The sequence below is a fragment of the Lagenorhynchus albirostris genome, chromosome 19, assembly GCF_949774975.1.
Source record: "Lagenorhynchus albirostris chromosome 19, mLagAlb1.1, whole genome shotgun sequence".
NCBI classification, from domain to species: domain Eukaryota; kingdom Metazoa; phylum Chordata; class Mammalia; order Artiodactyla; family Delphinidae; genus Lagenorhynchus; species Lagenorhynchus albirostris.
The window spans coordinates 5,188,971-5,207,353 of NC_083113.1; the positions used below are offsets into that span (position 1 = coordinate 5,188,971).

The 18,383-nt window shown below is 53.0% G+C and overlaps 3 protein-coding genes across 13 annotated transcripts in view; 2 read left to right on the plus strand and 1 right to left on the minus strand.

Moving 5' to 3' along the window:
• CDC42EP5 (CDC42 effector protein 5) overlaps positions 1–18,383 on the minus strand; it is a 145,081-nt gene that overhangs the window by 36,490 nt on the left and 90,208 nt on the right. For 7 of the 10 annotated variants that reach the window (XM_060131329.1, XM_060131327.1, XM_060131332.1 and 4 more), the window contains one exon: positions 3,860–4,021. The exons of the other annotated variants lie outside the window; for them this stretch is intronic. The gene's annotated coding sequence lies outside the window, so the exon portion shown is untranslated. The remainder of the gene's footprint in view (positions 1–3,859; positions 4,022–18,383) is intronic. 10 annotated transcript variants of the gene reach the window in all.
• LOC132509839 (leukocyte immunoglobulin-like receptor subfamily B member 3) lies at positions 141–6,179 on the plus strand. The gene is made up of 14 exons (XM_060131357.1): positions 141–225; positions 385–420; positions 604–888; positions 1,036–1,338; positions 1,565–1,861; positions 2,124–2,426; positions 2,545–2,547; positions 3,092–3,139; positions 3,846–3,953; positions 4,300–4,342; positions 4,428–4,465; positions 4,684–4,736; positions 5,519–5,683; positions 5,761–6,179. Exons 1-14 carry the CDS (start codon positions 192–194, stop codon positions 5,902–5,904), a joined length of 1,860 nt encoding a protein of 619 aa, XP_059987340.1. The 5' UTR covers positions 141–191; the 3' UTR covers positions 5,905–6,179.
• Positions 13,562–17,328, plus strand: LOC132509792 (leukocyte immunoglobulin-like receptor subfamily A member 6). Of its 2 annotated transcripts, none has more exons than XM_060131263.1 (8): positions 13,562–13,981; positions 14,141–14,176; positions 14,360–14,644; positions 14,792–15,094; positions 15,321–15,617; positions 15,880–16,182; positions 16,726–16,770; positions 16,920–17,328. In XM_060131263.1, exons 1-8 carry the CDS (start codon positions 13,948–13,950, stop codon positions 17,063–17,065), a joined length of 1,449 nt encoding a protein of 482 aa, XP_059987246.1. In that variant the 5' UTR covers positions 13,562–13,947; the 3' UTR covers positions 17,066–17,328. The 2 variants fall into 2 exon arrangements, with proteins under 2 accessions (XP_059987246.1, XP_059987245.1); XM_060131262.1 differs by having other exon boundaries at positions 16,726–16,767; positions 16,881–17,328.

Below are 18,383 nucleotides of genomic sequence, written 5' to 3' on the forward strand. Positions count from 1 at the left end.
CCAGCCTGAGCCCTGTGGAAACTAGTGCCAGGTTTCTGGGGAGGGGCAGTTCCCCTTCCTGTGGGGCTGCTGACGTGACAGCCCCGTGACGGGGAGGACCAGCCTCCCAGTGGACACACCCTCGGGTCTCCGTCCTGAGGGCACCGAGGTCTCCTCCATCTGCACCGCCTGGACCACAGGGACGAGACGCCATGACCCCCAGCCTCAAGGCCCTGCTCTGCCTCGGTGAGATGGAGGAGGGGGAGGGGAAGCCCCAGCCAGGGACGGACCCCTCCCAACAGCCAGGCTGCTCTGTCAGGAGACCCCAGGACTCAGGAAGCTCACGGGTAGGAGAGGCGCTGCTCAGGATTCAGGGCGAACCTCTCACAGGGGTCTCTCTTCCAGGGCTGAGTGTGGGCCTGAGGACCCAGGTGCAGGCAGGTGAGTCTGTCCCCAGGTGTCCCAGCTCCCTCCTGCTCATGGGGACAAGGGGCCACCCCCAGGCAATGCGGTGGGGAACAGCAGTTCTGAGCTGAAGGAGGGGGAGTCTGGGAGGTTGGGGGCTGAGAGCTGGGGACCTGGGGGTGAGGATGTCTTGTGACCCAGCCTCTGATGTCCTTCCAGACACCCTCCCCAAACCCACCATCTGGGCTGAGCCAGGCTCTGTGATCCCCTGGGGGAGCCCCGTGACCATCTGGTGTCAGGGGACCCTGGGGGTCCAGGAATTCCATCTGAATAAAGAGGGAAGCTCACCTCCCTGGTACAGAAAGCCCTCACTGGAGCCCGGGGACAAGGGCAACTTCTCCATCTCATACATGACACAGGACTACGCAGGGAGATATCACTGTTACTATCGCAGCCCCACTGGCTGGTCAGAGCGCAGTGGCCCCCTGGAACTGGTGGTGACAGGTGAGAGGACACTCGGGGGTCCCAGCATCGGGCTCTGCCCTCAGGAAGGGGGTCTGCTCTCAGGGGTGTGTCCCTCTCACAGCCCAGCCCTGGGGGAGGAAAGGGGGGTATGAGCCCCATTTCACAAGCTCCCTCCTTCTCTCCTAGGGGCCCACAGCAAACCCACCCTCTCAGCCCTGCCTAGCCCTGTGGTGACCTCGGGAGGGAACGTGACCCTCCAGTGTGGCTCATGGCAGGGACTGCACGGGTTCATTCTGACTAAGGAAGGAGAACCCAAGTCCTCCTGGACCCTGGATGCACAGCGAGGCCCCCATGGGCAGACCCAGGCCCTGCTCCCCGTGGGTCGCGTGACCCCCAGCGACAGGTGGATGTTCAGATGCCACGGCTTTTACAGGGACACCCCCCAGGTGTGGTCGGCCCCCAGTGACCCCCTGGAGCTCCTGTTCCCAGGTGAGGAGGTCCTCCCCGGCCTCACACACTTTTTGAGGCACGAGACAGATTATTAGATGCTTTTCTCCCAGGATTGTCCCAGATGCAAGGGTGGGGTGAGGGGGGAGCGGGGCGCACAGGACAGAGAGACAGAGTGTGAGCGACAGTGAGGCCTGGGGACCAGGATGGGAGAAGGGGCTTCATGGGAGGAACCAGCCCCTACAGCCCAGGGCTGGTCTTCCCCCAGGTGTGTCTGGGAAGCCCTCCCTCCTGACCCCGCAGGGCCCCGTCGTGGCCTCTGGACAGAGCCTGACCCTCCAGTGTCGCTCTGACGTCGGCTATGGCAGATTCGCTCTGTCCCAGGAGGGAAGACAGGCCCTCCCCCAGCGCCCTGGCCGGCAGCCCCAGGCTGGGCTCTCTCAGGCCGACTTCCCCCTGGGCCCGGTGACCATCACCCACGCGGGTCGGTACAGATGCTACGGTGGACACAACCTCTCCTCCGAGTGGTCGGCCCCCAGTGACCCCCTGGACATCCTGGTGGCAGGTGAGGAGCCAGCGGGTCAGTCAGGGACCCAGACTCTGCACAGGCCCTGCCGGGGGAGCCCCAGGTGGTGATGCTGGGACCAGGCGTGAGGGGTCCCCAGGGAGGGAGGGAGGGAGACAGACAGAGACGGGGGTGGGCAGGGAGAGGGAGAGACTCGGAGAAAACAGAGACAGACAGAGATGAGGGGCCTCAGGGAGGCCCTGCTGAGTCGCAGTTCGGAACCAGGGGGCGGGCAGCCCCTCACCCCCCTTCCTCTCTCTAGGGTGGTTCCCTGACACGCCCTCCCTCTCGGTGCAGCCGGGCCCCCTGGTGGCCTCAGGAGAGAACGTGACCCTGCTGTGTCAGTCACGGAGCACAAGGGAAACTTTCCTTCTGTTCAAGGAGGGGGCAGCCCGGCCCCCAGTGCGTCTTAGATCAAAGTACCGAGGTGGGCATTTCCAGGCCGAATTCTCCATGAGTCCCGTGACCTCAGCACACAATGGGACCTACAGGTGCTACAGCTCACTCAGCAGTAACCCCTACCTGCTGTCACACGCCAGTGCCCCCCTGGAGCTCACGGTCTCAGGTGAGGGGCCCCAGCCCTGTCCCCTCTGTGTCCCTGTTGTCAGCTCTGAAGGTGACCCCCTTTCTAGGATAGGAGTGAGGGGGGCTCCAAAGGAGAGTCCAGGGAGGGTGATCCGGAGGGGGTCCAGCCTGCAGAGGGACGGAGGGAAACCAGACCCTCCCGTCCCTGCTGCTTCTCACGTCCGGTCACCAGACTTCTCAGATAGGAGGAGGGGGAAAGCCAAGGGCAGCCCCAGAGCAGAGACAGCACCAGAGTGTGAGCAGAGGGGGGATCCCAGGGAAGCCGCAGCCCCTCACCCAACTACAGGCGTTTTCCCAGGATCCTCTGGGGACACCACCACCCACACACAGGGCCCAATTCAAGAGCTGGTGAGCCACTGGGGCCTCTGCCCAATATGTGGACACCTGGCCCCAGGCCTGTCCCTTGAGGTCCTCAGCTGCTCTAAATCCTGACCCAATCTCAGCACAGCTTGTGTCCCCGGGGGGCTGGGGTCAGGTAGAGATGCTGGAGTGACCACAGGCACCAGGAGCTCTGAGGCTGATGGATGAACGGTGGGGGTCATGGAGAGGGAATGACCCCTCAGGGCCCATCCTGGGGGAGGAGCAGTGGGCTGACGTGGGGAGAAGCAGCCCCCGACCCTCACCTTCTGTCCTGACCCCCGGGAGGCTCTGAAGTTGGGGCCCTTCCCCCCACGGAGCCAGGCCCGCAGACGGGTGAGTGAGGGTCTGTGGAACATGGTGTTGGGTCCAGGGGGGCAGGGCTCAGATATGCCCTTGGTTCACGCACCTCTGGAGACGCTGACTTGGACCCCCTTCCCCTGCCTGGGCCTCAGTTTCTCCAAGTGTAAAGGCAGAGAATCGTGGCCCGGAGCTTAGATTTCCTTCAGTTCTGACTTCTGGCTCTGACCCCCCAGGAGAGGAGGCCTCACAGGGAGGCCCCTGAGGATGTGACTGTATGGGGGCCTGTCCCCAGTGCCGCAGTGGTGGTGGCATTGTACGGGGAGGGGGAGGGAAAGATGAAGAGCCCCCCGCACATAGCCGGCCCCTCCCCCAGTCCCTGCTGTGATGGGGGAGGGGAGGGTAACAAGGAAGGACCCTCGGCTCCAGATGAGACCCTCGGACAGGCCCGCGGCAAATGAGAAGCCCCCAGAGCACAAAGCTGGTGTCCACCTTGGGCGGGGCACGGCAGGAGGACAGCTCAGGGAGCCCACAGCCCTGGGTTCCAATCCCAGCTCTGCCACCTCCAGACTGGGTCACTGGGGTTGGTGAATTCCCTCTCTGTGCCTCAGTTTCCTCATCTGTAAAATGGGTGGGGTGGGTTAGAGGAGATGAATGCACAGACCCCAGCACGAGCCTGCACACAGTAGGTGCTCAATTAAATGGCATCTTGGGCTCATGCATGACGTCACTGGTGCCCCAGGTCTCAAATGGTACCTGAATGTCCTGATCGGGGTCTCGGTGGCCTTCGTCCTGCTGCCCCTCGTCCTCCTCGTCCGACACCGGGGTCAGAGCAGATGCAGGAAGTCGGGTGAGTAGGGAACGGGGTGACCGAGACCCCTGGAGGTGGTGGGCTTAGGGCACCAGCCGAAGGGAAACCTAAGAGACGGGCAAGGTCAGCTTAGAAAAAGATTGTCCAGAGTCTGAAACTCAAAAATCTAGAAAGAAAACATGTACTGTCAGCTGACATGTATAATTTAAGGTATTTTCCTCCTTTTCAATCTCATGAAGTGTTGAAACATGTACGCAAGTATGAGTTCAGGTCTCCTTCTTTCCTCCTGAATCCCGAGTGAGGGGCAGGGGTCATAAGAGTCCCAGGGCCGAGCCTCTGTCATCTGCCCCAGCCCAGGGCGAGGCTGATTTCCACCCTCCCGCAGGGGCTGCAGACCCAGAGCCCAAGGACACAGGCCTGCAGAGCAGGTAACTCCCGCCCCGAAGACCCCCAGGCCCGCCCCGCCCGCAGCTCCCCCTCATTCTCCCCCTAACACGCCCGCCTCCCCCCCAGCTCCTGCCCAGCCGCCGCCGCCCAGGACCAGGCCCTCTGTGAGCAGAAGAGGACGGGGTGGGGGACACAGGGTTCTGGAGGCAGTGGGGGAGGGGAAGGCTGGGAAGGGGTGGGCTCAGGGGGTGCGGACTGAAACCCCACACTTCCCCTCACCCCTGGTCTCAGTGGCCCCTTCTGGATGCACTGCGGGGGCTCCAGCCCTGAGGGATCTCAGGGGATCCCACCAAGCGATACACACCCTGTTCCGCCCCAGCAGATGCTGCCGTGAAGGACACACAGCCTGAGGACGGGGTGCAGCTGGACCATCCGGTGAGACCCCTGCTCCTGTCCAGGCCACCAGAGACCTTCTTGTTGCCAAACTCAGTCCAATGGACACGTCTCTGTCCTCACATCCCAGCTCCAGCAGCGTCCCACACTGACCTCCCCTTCCGGGCTTCCTGGGTCGTCCTGCTGTGACTCCACCCCTCCTGCTTCCTTGTGACCTCATGGCCCCTCCTTCGGGGTCCCCTTTCCTGGCTCCCCGTCCTCTGTCTGACCTTCTGGCGTTGCAGAGAAGCCCCACGTCTCAAGAGGATTTGTGAATAAGTGAATCACCCGAAAGTCCCCAGGCCCCCCTTCCTTCATTCACCAAAAGTGGTGCACAAGGAGAGCGCATCCCCCCGGCTCCCTGTAGGTGCTGCAGGTGTAGCAGGGAGCTCACCTGGTGGGTGAGAAGACTATATGTAAAGAAGCAAGGTAGCGTCCTAGAATGCAAGGTCCCGATAAGGAAAGTAAAGCAAGAGAAGGTGACAGAGTGCATGGCCGGGGGGGCAGCAAGTGCAAAGGTCCTGAGGCAGGGACGTGCTTTTGCAGGAAGATGGCCATGCGGCTGGAGCCAAACGAGCAAGGGAGACAACGTTTTAATACTGAAATTAGAACCGTAGAAAGAATCCAGAGGCTCCAAGGTGTTAGGAGGTCCCCGGAGTTTCCATCAGGAAAGTGACCTGACCTAAGGTTTTAAAGCATCACTCTGCCAACACAGTGGAAAGCTGACGGAAGGAGATCACAGTGGATCCAGGAAGTCCCCTTTCTGTCCTACTCTCTCCCTCCAGCAGAACAGGCAGGATGCAGACCCTCAGGAGGGGACGTACGCCCAGGTGAACCACTCAAGATCAAGACTAAGGCGGGGGGTGGCCACCTCTCCTTCCTCCCTGTCGGGGAGATTGCTGGACACGAAGGACAGACAAGCGGAAGAGGACGAGCAGAGGGACGGTCAGGTGGGTCCCATTCTGTCTGGGCCCCCAGGCTTCCCCCACCCCAACCACACACCCTCCCTCCCTCTCCCCCACTGTAGGCCGCCGCATCTGAAGCCCCCCAGGATGTGACCTATGCCCAGCTGAACCACTCGACCTTCAGACGGGAGACTGCAACCCCTGCCCCCCAGTCAGGGGAGCCCCCAGAAGAGCCCAGCGTGTATGCTGCTCTCGCCGTCCGCTAGCCCACGAAGGACCCAGACCCCACGCTCCAGGGAGGAAGACTGCACGGACCCTGGAAGGCACAGGAGCTGCCTGCCTGCAGTGGACACCGCCTAACGACCAACAGACAGCCTGGACTCCCAACACAGACCACCAGGAGCCCCTGGGATCCTGTGGCAGTCACCTGATTCTACCCTCAAAGATAACTAATATCCTTACGTTTGGGAAATAATGCAACAGACTGCTCAAAAATCAATGTGTGAGTTGAAAACCAAAATCAAAACGAAAAAAAAAACAAACAAAAAAACAAAACAGAAGTGGGAAAATGTTTTCAATGAATGATAATGTAAATAATATACATCAAAACATATGAAATGAGAAAATTAACAATCATGACTGAATATATTAGAAAAGCCTTTAAAAAAATCGATGACCTAACATATCATACCAAGACTTCAGGAAAAAATAGCAAATTATTTCAAATGAAGGTAGAAGGTGGGAATAATAATGACAAGGGTAGCTAATAATGAAGACAATCAAAAAGTAGAGAAAATCAATTAAGGCAAAAAATAAACTCATTCTTGAAAACATTCATGAATCCTAGCCACCACAGCCGAGGGAAAAAGAGAGAAGGCTCACACTTCTAATAGCATGAAAGGGATTGCAGGCAGCACTACAAATCCTACAGACGTTACAAAGATAGTAACAGAACATTATGAGAAATTTGACGCCAACATACAGAAAATGTAGATGGGATGGAAATCTTCACGTGTACAATTTACTAAATGGACAAAAAAAGTGGAAAATCTATCACCTTATACATTGACTCTAATCAAAACTTACCCACGACTGAACTATATAGAATCTAACAAAGTCAAAATGAAAGAAATAGTAGAATGCTGGTTCCCGGGGTTGGAGCGAGGGGGAAATGGGAAGATATTGGTCAAAGGGCACAAGCTTCCAGTTATAAGATGAATAAGTTCTGGGGATCTAATATACAGCATGGTGGTTACAGCTAATCACACTGTATCCCATTCTTGAGTGTTTTGAAGAGAGCAGATCTCAAATGTTCTCACCAAAAAAAGAAATGGCGACTGTGTGATGGGATGCAGACAAATGCTGTGACGGTCATCACTGTCCTACGTGTAAGTGTGCAGTTCAGGCGGCTTCACTGGTGATTTCTTCCGAGCACTTATGTACTCGTGAAAGACACACACACACGCACACACACCCCAAAATTGCACAAACATTTCCCAAGAACAGAAAAAGAAGAAACATACCTCAACACATCAGATCAGGAAAATATTTACACCAAAACCTGACAAGGGAATTATACATGGGGAAGTCACAGGAAGATCTCTCACATGAGCTTAGATGGAAATCCCTAAATAAAGTGCACACAAATGAGACGTAGTGATACATTAAAAGGACATTACTTCATGACCATACTGTGGGGTTTCTTTTTGAAGGATAGAGTAACTTAAAATTTTAAAAATCTATCACATAATGTAATACCTTAATAGAACAAATAAAAAATAATCACCTTAATAGATGCAGACAAAGCCTTTGATAAAATATACCAACAATTCCTGGTGAAAATAAAAACACATCAGAAATAGAAGGGAATTCCCTTTCGTTGATGAAGGCATGTTTAACAACACTAGACGTCATTTGTACAGGTGAGAACCTGAGGTCCTTTCGTCTACGACTGGCAATGATCGAAGTATGTTCCGTATGACCACTTGTATTCACCAGGGCCCTGGAGGCACCAAGCAAGTAAGTGAAACAAAACAAGGCGAGAAGCTCTGAAGTGGATAAGAATAATATTGTATTACTAAGAGACTGCACAGCTGTGTTCGCAGAAAATCCAAAATAATGTAAAGATCTTCTACTCTAATTAAAAAGTTTTCCTGCATCGCTGCATACAAGGTCAATATATAGAATTCAACTGCCTTCGAGACTTCCGGTTCTGGATGGAGATGAAGTAAATGAATGTCTCCCTGTTCCCTGACTTCATACCAGTGACCTGATTGTATACTGCTGCCTTCCAAGAGCCATAAGATAATATATTTGGGCTGTTTTAATCCACCAAGTTTGTGGTAATTTGTGGGACAAGGAAACAATACAACTACTTGAATTTACTTTTGATTAGTGTTTGCGTAGTAATTTTTCATCCTTCTACTTTTTTAATGTGGTAGAATATACACACCATGATATTCACCACCACTGAAACATCATTAAAGTGCGAAGTTAGTGGCCTTAAGTACATTGACCATGTTCGGCAATCATGACCACTGTCCGTCTTCCAGAACATTTTCATAATCCCAAACAGAAGCTCTGTACCCATTAAGCAAGAACTCCCCATGCCCCCTGAGAACCAGGCACTGGTCATCTCCATTCAAATTCCTGCCTTAGGGAGTCTGGCTACTCTAGGCTGTTCGTGTCGGTGAAATCATACAAAATGCGACATTCTGTGTCAGCCTTAGTTCACTCTGAATAATGTTTCCAAGGTTCATTCATATTGTTCACTCTTTTACTTTTAACCTATTTACATGTTATATTACAAGTGAGTTTCTGGGACTTCCCTGGTGGTGCAGTGGCTGGGAATCCTCCTGCCAATGGAGGGAACACGGGTTCGATCCCTGGTCTGGGAGGATCCCACGTGCAACTAGGCCCGTGCGCCACAACTATTGAGCCCTCACGCCACAACTACTAAAGCCAGCGCACCTACAGCCCATGCTCCACGACAGGAGAAGCCACTGCAATAAGAGGCCCACGCACCGCAATAAGAAGCCGGCGCACCGCAACAGAGAGTAGCCCCCGCTCACCGCAACTACAGACAGCCTGTGCACAGTGATGAAGACCCAACACAGCCAAAAATAAATAAATAAATAAATTTATTTTTTAAAAAAAGAAGTGAGTTTCTTATGGACTTCATAGTGTAGGTGGTGGGTTTTTTCTTAAACCAATCTTACAAGCTCTTTTAATTGCTGTGTTTCTCCCATTTACATATAATATTATTACTGATAACACTGTTATTTAGGTTTGTCATTTTATATTTTTCAAGTTTTGTCCCCTCTCTTTCTTGTTCTTCTATTTACCCTTTCCTGGGATTTAAAAACATTTTTAGCATACCATTTTAATTTCTCTATTGGTGCTGTTAACAGTAAGTCTTTGACTGCTGTTGAAGTGGCTGTTCTAGAGATTATCAGGTACATACCTAACTTTACACAGTAAAGACAGAGCTAGTATTTTACCTCTTCAAGGGAAATGTAGCACCCTTGTAGTACAAATCTATAGGTCTCTTTATTCTTACCCCTTTATGTTGTAGTTGTTGTATGTGTTCTTGCTACATAGAAGCAAAGGGCTGTGTCGGGGCCTATGGGGCCAGGTCAAGGTGAGTGAGCTGTCCCCACACCTCCTGCTGCAGCTCCACAACCACCACCCCCATCACCTGAGGGGACAAGAGGAGGTCTGGGCTGATGGTGACCAGTCTGGGGACGGCTATGGAGTGACATCGTGGGAAACTGAGGCCATAAGGGCAACCCTGACACTTCAGGTCCACATCCTTTCAGGACAAATTGAAACCCCACGTGTTCATCTTTGCCTCCTGATTAGATGCAAATGAGACACTGGAGATGCTCACCTCCAGGTACCGGGACTGGCATGTTTAGTTCCAGAGACTCATTCAAGATCAAAGAGATTACTTAAGCATTTCTGCATCTCCTCACCCATACCCTGTCTTTTTTGTTCTCAGCGGTAACTGACATTCTCAGTCCATCACAAAATAAGTCAGACGCCAACAGTGATGAGTAGCAGAAGTGCTCAATTTGGGGTTGGGCTCCGAGGGTCACAACCTGTTAATGGAATGCAGGTGACCTGAGTGGACATGTAGGGATCCTGGGGTGATTTGGGTCTGCTCTGACCTGTGACCTCTTTTTCCACAGTTCCTAGCCTCACAACCCCAAGACTACACAGTGGAGACTCTCATCCGGATGGGCATGGCCGGCTCAGTCCTGCTGGGCCTCAGGATTCTGCTCTTTCAGGCTCAGCACGGCCACGGAGGAACCCAAGATGCAGCCAGGAGGTAAACAGAGGGAACAAACCCACCATTCGGTGAGTTCGATCCTTGTATGACTAGGAGGTTTGGAAGGCAAATCTGCAGTATGAATTGAGGGAACTGTCTGCTGAGAATTTCATGGGGTATCAATGCTGGCATGCAGGAAATGCCTGGGTTCTTGCTGTAGAGACTCTTCCGTAATTAAAGTGTGGTAATTTCCCTCCTTACCATTATTGATTATTCTTGACTACTCCCCTTCTTTTTTTACACCTGTGATTTGAGGCTACATCCACATCGCAGGTTTGGGTCCACACCTGAAGTCACCTTCATGCTCTGCCACTTTCTTGTAATACATTTTGCTTTATTTCTAATTTCCACACTCACTGGTGTGTGCTATTGACCTCGATCCCTTCAGCCTAGAACCAGAATGTTTTAAGCAACTGAGTAAATGGGTGAAATTCAGGTCTAGTTTAAAACACATAAATCCAAAACCATTTCCGAAAACCCTCTCTGGACTCCCTCAAGGCATATTCCCCTCTAAAATGATACACGGAAGAGTTTCTGCCAAATACCACCAGTTTGAACGAGCACAGGTGGACTTCCCTGGTGGCGCACTGGTTAAGAATCCACCTGCCAATGCAGGGGACAGGGGTTCAACCCCTGATCCAGGAAGATCCCACATGCCATGAAGCAACTAAGCCAGTGTGCCACAACTACTGAGCCTGTGCTCTAGAGCCCGTGAGCCACAACTACTGAGCCTGTGTGCCACAGCTACTGAAGCCCACGCACCTGCAGCCCGTGCTCCGCAACAAAAGAAACCATCGCAATGAAAAGCCCACGCACTGCAACAAAGAGTAGCCCCCACTTGCCACAACTAGAGAAAGCCTGTGCGCAGCAATGAAGGCCCGACGCAGCCAAAAATAAATAAATAAATAAATTTATGAATGGGCGCAAGGTGTTTGAAGCGACAGCCAGGTGGTGTGCTGGCAAACCAGCTCTATGAAAACGTCACTTTTTCTCAGTGTTCTGATTTGTGTACATTATCTGTTGCTTTGGTAAATACTCCCTTCATGCCCAACTTCAAGATGCCCGTTTGAATGCACTGGATACACAGTTGGGAACAGCATCAACTTTCACAAGAATGAGCCAACTGTGGCACCTCGCAGATGACCCTGAGGTCCTTCTATTCTGTAGGTCATAGTAATTTCCACCTCAATCTTATGCCACGGTTTCAGTGGAATTGTGATGCCCAGATCCCAGTACATTCACATTAGAGGTAAATAGAAAACAGGCATAATCAGTTGTGGGAGACACGCTGAGCCCGACATGAAGGTTTAACATAGGAGATGTGAGTCCAAGCAGGTCGGACACGCCCAAGTCTCTCACATGTATGCATTTCTCCCCTGCTGACCCCTTCACCTTTGCCCCTTGATGATAATTTGGGTGAGTATAGAATGCCTCACTGACAGTTAATTCCTTGACTGTATTTTCCCCATATCTTTTGGCGTTTTCTCCCTTCAATTTCCTTCCCTTTGTTGCGAAATAGCAAGACACATTTCATGTATAGACACATGCACACTAGCAGTTGTAAGTTCTTGCTACATCTCTGTAAAAGACCAACAATTGGCCTTTCATACTGTCGCAGACATTGTCCTCACTGATTTCATTCTGAAATTCACAATATCCATGAGCCCTGTTCTTTCTATTCCTCATCTACCTCAACTTTCTAATTCCAGTCTCTCCGTACTGCATCCTAAACAAACTCCTCAATATTGTATTCCAAGTTCATAATTGGCTCTTCAGCTGTATCTTCTCCTTGATGGAAAGAATATCTTGAGTGTATTAATGAAAGTATTATTTTTTACCTGTAAGGTGTTTGCCTAATTCATTGCTAAAATCCTATATACTTCTGCAGTATAATCCCTTTTGCTGTTTCCAGAATTTATTTTCCTTCTTCAATTTTTCAGATGTGTAAACATGCTTAAATTAAAATGTTTCATATATTCCTAGTATTCTATCTCCTTGGATAGGATAATACAAGTTACTAGCTCTGCAGATAGTCTTCTTAGCACTTTTTCTCAGTATTAGGATTTATCTCTTATGTTCATTCCTAATGCTCAGCTCCCAGACACGTGATTTTCTATAGAGAGTTTCTCCCAGGTCTGTCCTGACATTCAGAGATGAAATGGGTGACTTCTTGTGGCTGCCCTGCCCCACAGCATCCGCTCTCTCAAACTCAGCATCTGACTAGGCATGTACCTGGCAGAGATGACCCCAAGTGAGCCTCACACTCACAGGTGGGACAGATATCCATGTACAATTATAATGAATTGAAGCTGTTTTACAACCGCACAGAGGACACAGCTCAGTGCTGACCTCGGGGATGGGTCAGTGGGCAGAGATATCCCAGTGCCTGGCCACAAATGAGGTGGAGGGGCAACACCGATTCCAACCTTGACCTGAAGCCCTGACCCCTCCCTGCCTGTGAGGACCTCAGGTCCTTGTCCTTCCACACAGAGGTGGAAACCTCTATTCTAATGACCACTTGCTGCACTCAGGCACTGGTAGTCACTAAGCTTTCACCTCTTTTTTTGTTGTGGTCCCTTCTCTATTTAAGAAACTGTCATTTCTCTTCTCCTATAATAGACCATGCCTATGTATTTCATAAAAAACATAAGCAGCGGGAATGCCCTGGTGGCGCAGTGGTTAAGAAACCTCCTGCCAATGCAGGGGACACGTTTGAGCCCTGGTCTAGGAAGATTCCACATGCCGTGGAGCAACTAAGCCCGTGCACCACAACTACTGCGCCTGAGCTCTAGAGCCCATGAGCCACAACTACTGAAGCCCGCACGCCCAGAGCCCGTGCTCTGCAACAAGAGAAGCCACCGCAATGAGAAGCCCACGCACGTCAACGAAGAATAGCCCCCACTTGCCACAACCAGAAAAAGCCCGCGCGCAGCAACGAAGACCCAATGCAGCCAAAAATAAATAAACAACAAAACCCCACCATAAGTAGCATTTCTCAGTGTCAGAGCAGACGGGGGTCGTGAGTGGGCACATCAGTCATCCAACCTGACTGTGGGGTCTGACACCTTCACCCTCTCATACTGGTTAGAAATTAACCAATATTGGGTCCCACCCATGTCCTGGCACCACTGAGCCCACAACCTGTCTGAAGAGTGGGGTTCAAACAACATGCTGAAGGCGAGGAAACTGAGGCTCAGAGACATAACTTCAGGGCTCAAGGCACACGGGGGAGGATGACGAGGAATACTTAAATTAAATCAGCTTCGTCCCCCAAGTCAGAGCACTGACCCACTCTCTGTCCCATCAAAGTGAAGACAGGAGCATATAGTAAGGAGACAATGCCCAAGGATCAAGGGCCACCGCGCAGGCAGGAACGACTCAGGGGCTTGTTCCCAGGAAGGTGGGGTGGACGCTGTTGCAAGAAAAAGGGAGAAGTCCCTGAAGGGGGCTGAGACAGAAAGCAAACCCACACTCTGGGGCCAGGGGAGCAGGCATGTTTCCTTCCTTATTGCCCCGAACTTCTCCTCTGTGCTCATTGCCACACTGACCTCCACGGAGCTGTAGGCAGATGTTAAACGTGTGTCTCTGCTGATCTGAGCTCTGCGGTGCAGCAGGTTCCTGCAACCTCCCTGAAGCATCGCCAGGGCCTGGGTGACCCCTGTCCATGGTGAGGACCCCACAGGGACCTGCCGATGGACCGGCTGAGGACGAAGGAGACCCAACGGGGAGGCTCTGAGAGGGAAAGACGTGCTCGGGTCACCCTCACCTGGAAGGGGCGTCTCAGGAAGACACCGGCTCTGTCATGGGAATGAGAGCCAGGCTCCTGGGGAGGGGCAGTTCCCCTTCCTGTGGGGCTGCTGACGTGACAGCCCCGTGACGGGGAGGACCAGCCTCCCAGTGGACACACCCTCGGGTCTCCGTCCTGAGGGCACCGTGGTCTCCTCCATCTGCACCGCCTGGACCACAGGGACGAGACGCCATGACTCCCAGCCTCACGGCCCTGCTCTGCCTCGGTGAGATGGAGGAGGGGGAGGGGAAGCCCCAGCCAGGGAGGTACCCCTCCCAACAGCCAGGCTGCTCTGTCAGGAGACCCCAGGACTCAGGAGGCTCACGGGTAGGAGAGGAGCTGCTCAGGATTCAGGGCGAACCTCTCACAGGGGTCTCTCTTCCAGGGCTGAGTGTGGGCCTGAGGACCCAGGTGCAGGCAGGTGAGTCTGTCCCCAGGTGTCCCACCTCCCTACTGATCATGGGGACATGGGGCCACCCCCAGGCAATGGGGTGGGGAACAGCAGTTCTGAGCTGAAGGAGGGGGAGTCCAGGAGGTTGGGGGCTGAGAGCTGGGGACCTGGGGGTGAGGATGTCTTATGACCCAGCCTCTGATGTCCTTCCAGGCACCCTCCCCAAACCCACCATCTGGGCTGAGCCAGGCTCTGTGATCCCCTTGGGGAGCCCCGTGACCATCTGGTGTCAGGGGACCCTGGGGGTCCGGGAGTTCTATCTGAATAAAGAGGGAAGCTCACCTTCCTGGGACAGACAGCCCTCACTGGAGCCCGGGGACAAGGGCAAGTTCTCCATCCCACACATGACACAGCCCTACGCAGGGAGATATCACTGTTACTACCTCAGACCCACTGGCTGGTCAGAGAGCAGTGACCCCCTGGAGCTGGTGATGACAGGTGAGAGGACACTCGGGGGTCCCAGCCTCAGGCTCTGCCCTCAGGAAGGGGGTCTGCTCTCAGGGGTGTGTCCCTCTCACAGCCCAGCCCTGGGGGAGGAAAGGGGGGTATGAGCCCCATTTCACAAGCTCCCTCCTTCTCTCCTAGGGGCCCACAGCAAACCCACCCTCTCAGCCCTGCCGAGCCCTGTGGTGACCACGGGAGGGAACGTGACCCTCCAGTGTGGCTCATGGCTGCGACTGGACAGGTTCATTCTGACTAAGGAAGGAGAACCCAAGTCCTCCTGGACCCTGGATGCACAGCGAGGCCCCCATGGGCAGACCCAGGCCCTGCTCCCCGTGGGTCACGTGACCCCCAGCCACAGGTGGACGTTCAGATGCCACGGCTTTTACAGGGACACCCCCCAGGTGTGGTCGGCCCCCAGTGACCCCCTGGAGCTCCTGGTCTCAGGTGAGGAGGTCCTCCCCGGCCTCACACACTTTTTGAGGTACGAGACAGATTATTAGATGCTTTTCTCCCAGGATTGTCCCAGATGAGAGGGTGGGGTGAGGGGGGAGCAGGGCGCACAGGACAGAGACACAGAGTGTGAGCGACAGTGAGGCCTGGGGACCAGGATGGGAGAAGGGGCTTCATGGGAGGAACCAGCCCCTACAGCCCAGGGCTGGTCTTCCCCCAGGTGTGTCTGGGAAGCCCTCCCTCCTGACCCCACAGGGCCCCGTCGTGGCCTCTGGACAGAACCTGACCCTCCAGTGTCGCTCTGACGTCGGCTATGACAGATTCGCTCTGTCCCAGGAGGGGAGACAGGCCCTCCCCCAGAGCCCTGGCCGGCAGCCCCAGGCTGGGCTCTCTCAGGCCGCCTTCCCCCTGGGCCGGGTGACCAACACCCACGCGGGCCGGTACAGATGCTACGGTGGACACAACCTCTCCTCCGAGTGGTCGGCCCCCAGTGACCCCCTGGACATCCTGGTGGCAGGTGAGGAGCCAGCGGGTCAGTCAGGGACCCAGACTCTGCACAGGCCCTGCCGGGGGAGCCCCAGCTGGTGATGCTGGGACCAGGCGTGAGGGGTCCCCAGGGAGGGAGGGAGGGAGACAGACAGAGACGGGGGTGGGCAGGGAGAGGGAGAGACTCGGAGAAAACAGAGACAGACAGAGATGAGGGGCCTCAGGGAGGCCCTGCTGAGTCGCAGTTCGGAACCAGGGGGCGGGCAGCCCCTCACCCCCCTTCCTCTCTCTAGGGTGGTTCCCTGACACGCCCTCCCTCTCGGTGCAGCCGGGCCCCCTGGTGGCCTCAGGAGAGACCGTGACCCTGCTGTGTCAGTCACGGAGCACAAGGGAAACTTTCCTTCTGTCCAAGGAGGGGGCAGCCCGGCCCCCAGTGCGTCTTAGATCAAAGTACCGAGGTGGGCATTTCCAGGCCGAATTCTCCATGAGTCCCGTGACCTCAGCCCACAATGGGACCTACAGGTGCTACAGCTCACTCAGCAGTAACCCCTACCTGCTGTCACACGCCAGTGCCCCCCTGGAGCTCGCGGTCTCAGGTGAGGGACCCTGACCCTGTCCTGTCTGACTCAGTCAGCTCAGGGCTCTGTCCCCAGAAATGTCTGAGGCAGTAATGAATGAGGGGACACACTGGGCCTCCAGAGAGGAGGACATTCAATGGCCCCTGACTCCAAAGTCTCATCACTGGATCCTGGGTCCTCAGCTGTTGAATCAGTGGGAACTCCCAGAAGTAGGAGAATAAGATTATAGGGTCCAATCTCAGACTGAACACAGAACACACAGCACTCAATTATTTCTGTCTTAAGAGACCACTTTTCTCACTGATCCTGAGCACCGGGGGCACAGCCAACTCTGTTCCAAAGTGATTCAAAAGCAGGTTCTGAATTCAAAGAACACATGGAGGCTGAGAGAACCCAATGAGGAGAGCAGAGGGAACCTGGCATATTAGAGGAAGGGTTCATTAAGGAACTGTGTAGAAGCTGTAATATGAGAATTGGAGGCAGTGACGACACAGAACCCAGGAGAAGGGCTCGTGTCTCCCCAACTCCTCACTCACACCCTCACTTTACGATTCTCATGAGCAGCTGACACCATCCACCCGCCACAAATCAAGTCAGACGCCAGCAGTGATTAGTAAAAGACATCCTCAGTTATGGGGCTGGGCTCCGAGTTTCTGTCCTGTTGAGGACAGAACAAAAGGAATCAGTACCCTGGGTGGTCATCCAGGATTCAGGAGTGACTGGGATCTGCTCTGACCGTGTGATCTCTCGTCCAGAATCCCTACCCTCACACCCGCAAGACTACACAGTGGAGAACCTCATCCGGATGGGCATGGCCGGCTCAGTCCTGCTGGGCCTCGGGATTCTGCTCTTTCAGGCTCAACACGGCCACGGAGGAGCCCAAGAAGCAGCCAGGAGCTGAACACAAGAGGGGACCGTGCACCGTCCGAGTGGTGGAGCCCTGTCACGACCTTATGTGCCCAGGAGGTTCTGGAAGAGAATCTGCAGCACGTGTTGTGTGAACTGTCTGACCAGGGAGGGAGAGACATGGTGTGGGTGCAGGAGAAGGCCCGGGAGTCCCTGTGGAGGACTGGGCCTCGGATAACCATGGTGCCTTCCCTCCCCACCAGCGATGACTCTCCCTGACTGCCCCGTCACCTCTCACCCCTGTGACGTGAGGCACATCCCACAGAAGACACAGGCTGGCTGAATGGATACAAAAACAAGACCCATATATGCTATCTACAAGAGACCCACTTCAGACCTAGGGACACAAACAGATGAAAGTGAGGGGATGGAAAAAGATATTCCATGCAAATGGAAATCAAAAGAAAGCTGGAGTAGCAATTCTCATATCACACAAAACAGACTCTAAAACAAAGACTATTACAAGAGACAAAGAAGGACACTACATAACGATCAACGGATCAATCCAAGAAGAAGATATAACAATTATAAATACTTACGCACCCAACACAGGAGCACCTCAATACATAAGGCAAATATTAACAGCCATAAAAGGGGAAAGCGGCAATAACACAATAATAGCAGGGGACTTTAACACCCCACTTTCGCCAACGGACAGATCAACCAAAATGAAAATAAATAAGGAAACACAAGCTTTAAATGATACATTAAACAAGATGGACTTCATTGATATTTCTAGGACATTCCATCCAAAAACAACAGAATACACTTTCTTCTCAAGTGCTCATGGAACATTATCCAGGATAGATCATATCTTGGGTCACAAACCAAGCCTTGGTAAATTTAAGAAAATTGAAATTGTATCAGGTATCTTTTCCGACCACAACATTATGAGACTAGATATCAATTACAGGAAAAAAACTGTAAAAAAAATACAAACACATGGAGGCTAAACAATACGCTACTAAATAACCAAGAGATCACTGAGGAAATCAAAAAACACCTAGAAACAAATGAAAATGAAAACATGATGGCCCAAAACCTATGGGATACGGCAAAAGCAGTTCTAAGAGGGAAGTTTATAGCAGTAAAATCCTACCTCAAGAAACAAGAAAAATCTCAAATAAACAACCTAACCTTACACCTAAAGCAATTAGAGAATGAAGAACAAAAACAACCCAAAGTTAGCAGAAGGAAAAAAATCATAAAAATCAGATCAGAAATAAATGAAAAAGGAATGAAGGAAATAATAGCAAAGATCAATAAAACTAAAAGCTAGTTCTTTGAGAAGATAAACAAAATTGATAAACCAT

Excerpts from the sequence above, each read along its gene's own strand:
- LOC132509839 (XM_060131357.1), top strand. The coding sequence starts at position 192 with ATGACCCCCAGCCTCAAGGCCCTGCTCTGCCTCG. Across the intron at positions 3,954-4,299 it reads GAGCAGATGCAGGAAGTCGG|GGGCTGCAGACCCAGAGCCC; the intron begins GTGAGTAGGGAA and ends ACCCTCCCGCAG. Across the intron at positions 5,684-5,760 it reads ACGAGCAGAGGGACGGTCAG|GCCGCCGCATCTGAAGCCCC; the intron begins GTGGGTCCCATT and ends CCCCCACTGTAG.
- LOC132509792 (XM_060131262.1), top strand. The coding sequence starts at position 13,948 with ATGACTCCCAGCCTCACGGCCCTGCTCTGCCTCG. Across the intron at positions 13,982-14,140 it reads CACGGCCCTGCTCTGCCTCG|GGCTGAGTGTGGGCCTGAGG; the intron begins GTGAGATGGAGG and ends TCTCTCTTCCAG. Across the intron at positions 14,177-14,359 it reads GAGGACCCAGGTGCAGGCAG|GCACCCTCCCCAAACCCACC; the intron begins GTGAGTCTGTCC and ends ATGTCCTTCCAG.